The sequence below is a fragment of the Perca flavescens genome, chromosome 13 (assembly GCF_004354835.1).
Source record: "Perca flavescens isolate YP-PL-M2 chromosome 13, PFLA_1.0, whole genome shotgun sequence".
Taxonomy (NCBI): Eukaryota; Metazoa; Chordata; class Actinopteri; order Perciformes; family Percidae; genus Perca; species Perca flavescens.
The window spans coordinates 33,301,268-33,310,142 of NC_041343.1; the positions used below are offsets into that span (position 1 = coordinate 33,301,268).

General features: G+C 40.7%; 1 protein-coding gene across 1 annotated transcript in view; it reads left to right on the plus strand.

Annotated features, from left to right (window-relative positions):
• Positions 1-112: 112 nt before the first annotated feature.
• Positions 113-8,875, plus strand: part of alg8 (ALG8 alpha-1,3-glucosyltransferase) — a 23,004-nt gene continuing 14,241 nt past the window's right edge. Inside the window, exons 1-4 of the mRNA XM_028595167.1 lie at positions 113-207; positions 2,707-2,785; positions 4,004-4,197; positions 8,821-8,875. The exon at positions 8,821-8,875 is cut by the window's right edge and continues 55 nt beyond it. Of these exons, the coding sequence (XP_028450968.1) occupies positions 125-207; positions 2,707-2,785; positions 4,004-4,197; positions 8,821-8,875 (411 nt within the window). The 5' untranslated portion in view covers positions 113-124. The remainder of the gene's footprint in view (positions 208-2,706; positions 2,786-4,003; positions 4,198-8,820) is intronic.

Here is an 8,875-nt window from a genome sequence, read left to right on the forward strand (position 1 = left end):
GCAGTTTGTACGTTTTATCCGATTATTATTTCTTTATTTATTTTAAACAGAAGTTCAGTCTACACAGTTGTACGGCACGGAGCTTGTCAATAAAGCTTTGCATACAAAACACAGCGTCACCGTCATGGCCGCGGTTGACAGTTGGAGCTGGTTCCCAGCGTTAGCATTGGGAGTTTCTTTCCTGAAATGTCTCTTTATCACCGCATAGTGAGTGGGAAAAGTTTGATGTTAACCTGTTCCACTTAGCGGCTCAGCTTCGGGACGATTGGGTTATTTAATGAATATATATTTTTAAATTTTCCGCGACGCCTGTTAGCATTCATCCGGGTAACACACAGAGTAGCTAAGGTTAGTAGATTGGGTTAGCATCCATCCGGGTAACATACTGAGTACCTAACGTTAGCATCGGTTAGCGTCCATCTGGGTAACATACTGAGTAGCTAACGTTAGCGTCGGTTAGCATCCATCCGGGTAACATACTGAGTAGCTAACGTTAGTAGATTCGGTTAGCATCCATCCGGGTAACAGACTAGCTAACGTTCGCTACAAGCCAGAAACTATTATTTCTAAATGATCTTTTGACGTTAAGGGCTTTGTTTATGCGTCGATTTAATAGGAACTGGCAGTGAAAGCACATGTGTGTGTCCCTTAGTTATATTAGACTTCATATAAGAGACGATAGTTGGTGTAACATGACGTGTTATTAGCTTTCAGGCTTAGCTACGTAGCCAAACGGCCTGAAGATGGCGCCGTTTTTCATTAGAAGGTCGTTTTGAAGCTGAGTTGTTAAATTAGATACAGATTATTAACTATAAGTGACATCCTGAGGCACTTTATAGCTCAAGTATTAAAATGATTATGTCGCTGTTGCTTTGGTGCGTGCTGATATAGCTGTATGGAGGCCTAATTTGTCTGAAATGTACAATAAAGTGCAGTGTTATACCTATCTACACCAAACCTCTCGGAAAAATGTCACAATTTAAGGATGTAACGCTTTTTTTGACAACGTACACGCGTCATAAAACATAATTTAGCATGCATATAGAGTATGGAATAACTGTTGGCTATTTCGGCATTGATACAGTATATAAGCACGCGTTTTATATAGTGTGTGGTTGTATGTGTGTGTGTTGAAGCTGAATTGTTAAATTACATACAGATTATTAACTATAAGTGACATCCTGAGGCACTTTCTAGCTTAAGTATTTAAATTATGTCGCTGTTGCTTTGTTGTGTTCACCAATATCCTGTATAGGGCCGTCATTACCCAGAAATATATAGCCTAATAAAGGGCAATGTTGTATCTATCTAAACCAAACCTATCGGAAAAAATGTCACAATTTAAGGATGTAACGCTTTTTTTGCCCACTTACATGTGTCATAAAACACTACTGAGTATATCATTAGAGTCAGGATTAACTGTTGGCTATTTCGGCATTAATACAGTATATAAGCACAAGCTTAATATTGTGTGTGGTTGTATTATTGGCTTTATATTTTTGCGTCACCCTAAGGAACTTTTAGCCCAAGTATTTAAACTATTATGTCGCTGTTGCGTGCTGTTATGTCTGTAATGAGCCTTAAGTTTTCAGAATAATATAACAAACTGGAACGTTACATCTTTCTACACCAAAGCTCTCTGGAAAAATGTCACAATTTAAGGATGTAATGCATTTTTTGCCCACTTACATGCGTCATAAAACACAACTGAGTATATCAGTTTAACTGTTGGTTATTTCAGCATTAATACAGTATATAAGGACAAGCTTAATATTGTATATTTTTGCGTCACCCTAAGGAACTTTTAGCCCAAGTATTTAAACTATTATGTTGCTGTTGCGTGCTGTTATATCTGTAGTGAGCCTTAAGTTTTCAGAATAATTTAAAAAACTGGAACGTTACATCTTTCTACACCAAAGCTCTCTGGAAAAATGTCACAATTTAAGGATGTATCGCGTTTTTGCCAAAGTTCGCACGTCATAAAACCCAACTGAGTGTATCATTAGAGTCAGGATTAGCTGTTGGTTATTTCGGCATTAATAAAATACATCAATCACCAGCTTTATATATTGTGGTTGTATTTGTAGCTTTATTTAGTGACAACCTGAGGCCCTTCTAGCTCAAGTATTTAACCCTTGTGTTGCCTTCCCGTCAACCTTGAAAAAAACACTTATTTTTTCGATGTTTTTGACGCCTTTTTTTCACAGTTTGTTTTTGCTTTTTCCAACGTTTTTAATTGTAAAATTTTTCTTCTACACATGTTCAGCGCTTATTTCTACGTCCCATATTTTCTGATATAAAACAAAAATTGAAAACGGGTCAATTGGACCCGAAGTCAACACAAGGGTTAAATTATTATGTCGCTGTTGCTTTGTTGCGTGCACTAATATCCTGTATAGGGCTCTAAGATCCACAGAAATACATAATGTACAGTGTTATGTCCATCTGCACCAAACCTCATGGAAAAAGTTTACAATTTAAGGATCTGTTGCTATTTTTACACAAAGTATGCACGTCATAAAACCAAACTGAGTATTTTATAGAATCAGTATGAACTGATGGAGATTTCGTCAATAATACATTACAAAAAGAACAGCTACAGGCTTGTATGTTGTGGCTTAATGACTTAGTGTACACTGGTGTGTGTGTAGCTCTTTGCCTGAGTGGTCTGTTGTTAATCTGCCATTGGGTTTGTGTGTCTGTCAGTCATTCCACAGACTTCGAGGTGCACAGGAACTGGCTGGCCATCACACACAGTCTGCCCGTGTCCCGGTGGTACCATGAGGTCAGTATGAAGGGGACACACTCATATTGTTACGTTTCGTGATGGCTCGCATCGTACCGTTGAACATAACTGGGATGTCGAGCTCGAGAGATGCCTTCTGGGATCATTTTCTCACGCACATCGTGACCAGAGTCGGTAGCCATGTCTCCATCCTACATGTTTTTATGCAAGTTAAGCAATATCGAATGAAAAGGAGACGAGAGGATCTTTACATTTAATTTAAGAGTGGCTATTTTAGATAGCAAAAATCTAGGAAATGCCAGAATTAATATGCCTGCTGCCCCGGGACGATTTGATTAGTTCCAGATACATGAGTTGTGATTTTCATTTATAGTGATTCTAGAAGTATTGGGACACACACACACACACACACAGAGACACACACACACAGACACACACACAGAGACACACACACACAGACACACACACACACACAGACAGACACACACACACACACACAGACACACACACACACACACACACACACACACACACACACACACACACACACACACACACAGACACAAACACACAGAGACACACACACACACACACACACACACACACACACACACACACACACACACACAGTGACAGACACACACACACACACACACACACACACACACACACACACACAGACAAACAAACAGACACAGACAGACAGAAAGACACACACACACAAACAGACACACACACACGCAGATACACACGCAGAGACAGACACACACACACACACACACACACACACACACACACACACACACAGACAAACAAACAAACAGACACAGACAGACAGAAAGACACACACACACACAGAGACGCACACAGACACACACACACGTAGAGAGACAGACACACAAAGACACACACGCAGAGACAGACACACACACAAACATAGACAAACAGACAGACACACACACATGCACATAGACACAAACACAGACACACATTGACATACAGACACAGACACACACACACATAGACATACAGACAGACACATACACACACGCATGCACATAGACACAAACACATACACGCAAAGACACACATTGACACACAGACACAGACAGACACACACACACACACACACACACACACACACACAGACACACATGATGTGCTCCTAACCGTGTGTGTGTGTCTGTGTGTGTGTGTGTGTGTGTGTGTGTGTGTGTGTGTGTGTGTGTGTGTGTGTGTGTGTGTGTCTGTGTGTAGAACTCGTCTGAGTGGACCCTGGACTACCCTCCCCTGTTCGCCTGGTTCGAGCTGGGACTGTCCCACGCTGCTCGCCACTTTGACCCCGACATGCTGCTGGTGGAGAACCTGAACTACTCCAGCCCCCCCACGGTCCTCTTCCAGAGGCTGTCGGTCATCTTCACCGATCTGATGCTCATCTACGCTGTCAGAGAGTGAGTAGCTATATCTAGAGCTAGACCGATTAGTCGGTTTTGCCGATTAACCCATTTAGGCCTAAAAACGCCTGCTAAAAAAGGCCTTTAAAAAGTAATTTTCTGTAACCCCCCCCTCCCAAAACCTAAGGGTTTCCAGAAATATTTGTCAAAATTTGTCAAAGCCTACTAAAATCTTAATTTCTCAGGCTCTATAGCTGATAAAGACATGGAATAAAAAGCATTTGAGAGCTTACTTCTTTGGCTTTCAACTTGACTGACTTGCTTGGCCATAATCTTCAAATGCATTTAAAACAAATCTATAAACAAAAATATCAAGAATATTTTTGAAAATCAGTACAGATCAGTTTTTATTTCATTATTTCATACTTTTGAGGTACCAAAGTGACAAGTGAACATCACTGATACAAAGGTATAGAAAAAAACCCAAAAACAAAACAGAGGGTTGCTTCTTCTTTACATAACAATTACATATTAATTTATGTTGATTATGTTTCTTTTATTATTTGGATCGAACTTTGGATAAAAGCGTCTAAGAAATCATAGCAAAATCCCTATGCATCTCTGTCACTCACCACAAGAATATTTCAGCCAATCACAGTACATATAATTGGCCATGTGCCTTGAAAAAGACGACACCGCTCAAAATGACGCAGATGTGTGATTCAATTCAATTCAATTTTATTTATAGTATCAAATCATAACAAGAGTTATCTCGAGACACTTTACAGATAGAGTAGGTCTAGACCACACTCTATAATTTACAAAGCCCCAACAATTCAAACAATTACAGTAATTCCCTCAAGAGCAAGCAGTGCGACAGTGGTGAGGAAAAACTCCCTCTTGGGAAGAAACCTCGGACAGACCCAGGCTCTTGGTAGGCGGTGTCTGACGGGCCGGTTGGGGGTGTGATGAACAGTGGTGATAACAGTCAAATTAATAATGGAACAGTGACTGGATGTAGCGGGGAGCAGCAGGGTTCAGCAGGAAGCTGCAGGGTTCAGCAGGAAGCTGCAGGGTTCAGCAGGAAGCTGCAGGGTTCAGCAGGAAGCTGCAGGGTTCAGCAGGAAGCAGCAGGGTTCAGCAGGAAGCTGCAGGGTTCAGCAGGAAGCAGCATGACATTGCAGGGCACCGCTGAGCTCGGCAGGGAGTGCAGCAGGACCACGGCGACAGCTGGAACCAGGATCTTGGTGCCAACGTTCTCCAAGGAAATACGCTGGGGGAAAAAACATAAGGACTCCGGGGAGTAAACTCCCCAGAAGCTAGGATTAGTAACAAGCATTTCTGGGACGGGATACACACAAATAGTAATAGTAAAAGTAATAGAAAGGGAGAGGAGAGAGCAGCTCAGTGTGTCAGAGGAAGGAAGGAAGTCCCCCGGCAGTCTAGAACTATAACAGCGTAACTATAACAGCGTAACTAAGAGAGACAGGTCATAAGGAGAGGTAGCTTTTTCGGGCTTAGAACTCTCCCCCTGCCGGATCGGGCTTGGCTGGCCTGCCTCCCTCTACTTTGTTATGTATTATTAGTCTAACAATTATGAAGAGAAGCAGGTGATCAGGTCTTAAAGGTAAACACACAGATGTGTGATCAGGGGCCTGTTTCACAAAAGCAGAATATATAAATCCAGGATAACTGATAAAGCGAGGCTTGACCTAGTCTAATCTGTGCAGCCTGGCTTGGTGCGTTTCACAAAGGTCGAGCCAGGCTGAGGAGGAGAGACTAGGTCGAGCCAGGCTGAGGAGGAGCGACTAGGTCGAGCCAGGCTGAGGAGGAGAGACTAGGTCGAGCCAGGCTGAGGAGGAGCGACTAGGTCGAGCCAGGCTGAGGAGGAGAGACTAGGTCGAGCCAGGCTGAGGAGGAGAGACTAGGTCGAGTCAGGCTGAGGAGGAGAGGAGAGCCAGGCTGAGGAGGAGCGACTAGGTCGAGCCAGGCTGAGGAGGAGAGACTAGGTCGAGCCAGGCTGAGGAGGAGAGACTAGGTCGAGTCAGGCTGAGGAGGAGAGACTAGGTCGAGTCAGGCTGAACTAATTCAGATAGATGCGCGTCCACGGATTTCCTCAAAAGACTGCGAGGTCGATCACAGATTTACTGATGCCAAAATGGAGAATACACATTGTACATACTTTAAATAGAGTGAGCAGCAGCTTCTTGTGGAAGTATGATGACGTGAAACACATTATTTGAATAAAAAGAAAATAACACGGCCGCTGTAACGAAACAGCGAGAGAAAGCAGCAGACGATCACGGACCGACTGAATGCGTAAGCAGCATAAATAGACTAGACGCTAGAATATGAAGCGTGAATATCTCTTTCACTCTGTTCCTCCCTCTCTCTCATTGGCTAAAATATTAATTTCCTGAGTCATATTAACTTCCACTGCTCGCTTTTAATGCAAAGTGTACAGGTGTTCGTTTTTGCAAATGACAGTGACTCATTGAATGGTTTCATTTAAGAGCAGTAGTTCATAAATGTTTATTTTTAGACTATCATTTAGTCGGTCCGCTATTATCTGTCGCGTTTTTTTATTTTTTATAGAGGACGAGTTTCCTTCTCTACATATTATATGCCTTGCTCCCTGGTATATATGGACATAGAAAATAAAGACACTGAAGAAATTGCACTGTAAAATCTAGAAACTATAAAGATAATAAAGTGATAAATTCCATGCACACTATAAACATGAATGGAACAGAGTATATTCATCAGTTATTTCCCCCCCAGGCAAAATATAAGGTCAAAAACCATGAAGGTGTCCTCTCCCTGTTGTTACATGAACGTACAGTAGCCTACATCACTAGATAGTTACTGGTCCAGTGAACTAAGTCTATAATTTGGGAGGATTGTACAGTTAGGATATGTTCTTAAAATTGTACAATCCTCCCAAATTATAGTCCCAGTTTACTGGACAACATAAATTGTGTGCTAAGAATGCCAAATACAATGCACATGGAAGCAGAACAAACATGATCCTTATTGTTAAAGAATAAAACTATAGAAATGTACAGCATTGTATGTGTTGCCCTTAGTAACAGACTTCATTTAAAACTCATTTTAAATTTTATCAGCCTTTTCTTATTTATATATCTTTAATTATCTCAACAACTGCCATAATATATTCATCAAACTTCTTACAACAATATGAACAGCAGTCTTCATACAGCAATATAACAGTAACAATGACAAATTTATAATTATAAAAAGAAATAATGGTCACAACTTTAAATAATAACAGTACTCAAATGAACAGCAATATGCACCTGTTGTATTTTAATCCAGGCTGATAACAAAAGGGTAAAACCACTGCTGAGTGAACAGAAAAGGTTCCAGGATTAAATAAATCCTGGCTGTTAGCCTGGTCAGGACCAGGCTAGCTGCACAGAATAAATCTCCATGGTGATTTATGTGCCTCTGCTTTCGTGAAACCGAGGCAAGGCTAAATTCATCCAGGATAACCAGGAAATCCCGGCTTAATCCCTTATCTTGGTTTTGTGAAACAGGCCCCAGGTCTTAAAGGTAAACACACACAGATGTGTGATCAGGTCTTAAAGGTAAACACACACAGATGTGTGATCAGGTTACTGATGCAGAAATGGAAAAGACGTGTGCAGCAGCAGCTTCTAATGGAAAGTTACGAGGAGGTGAAACATATAACATATATATATATATATATATATATATATATATATATATATATATATATATATATATAATATGATATATACTATATAATATGCAAAAAGGGAAATACGGCTGTTATCAAAAGGAAAAAAAGCCCGACAGACAATAGCGGACCGACTGAATACGTATGGATTTAAAAAAAATCTACTTAGTCACTCCACGTTTTAATTTCTTTAATATGCTTGTTTTATGTGTTGGTTTTATTGCTGTATATGTTTTTATGCGCTAAATGTGCTGGTTTTAGTGTAAAGTGTCTTTGAGTAGCCTGTAAAGCACTATATAAATAAATAAAAAATAATTCTTGTTCCTGGGAAATTTATAAGGACTAGGCTTAATTTCAAAGCTTATTCATAATGCGAAAATATGTTTTACAACCATATGCACAAATCTCCATAAGCTAGACTAAAGAAGTTCTTAGTCGACTAACACTTATAGGATTTAGTCGACTAATCGATTAGTTGATTTAATTGACAGAGCTGTGAGCTTTGAGAGGTGGTTAAGACTAGAAAAGCCCAATATAAATGTAGTTAATTAACCATCTGTAAAACTGAGTTTCTCCACAATTAATCCTGCAGAAGCACCACTTTAAATCTTGTGTTTACCACAAATGTGCTCAGAAGTTTCTTGGAAATGAGTAATTAAGCATTAATAAGCATAAAAAATGACTAATGGACTAAAGAAATCTTAGTCGACTAAGACCAAAACTACCGATTAGTCGACTAATCGACTAATTGGTGGCAGCCCTGGTGACATCATCACCCAACAGGTTTTTATTCCCTTTAAATCTGTTTGATGGAAACTCACTTTCACACTCAGCTTTATTCACAGGAGACTTTTTACCCAACAACCCGACTGACAGGTGGATGGAGACTTAGATAGCTACTGCCGTGTTTCCAGGTGTTTCCGTCAGCTTGATGCTGATTGGCTCTGCCCTCCCTCCAGGTGCTGCCGGTGCGTTCAGGAGCAGAAAGGCTGTCGGGACGTTCTGAACCGGCCG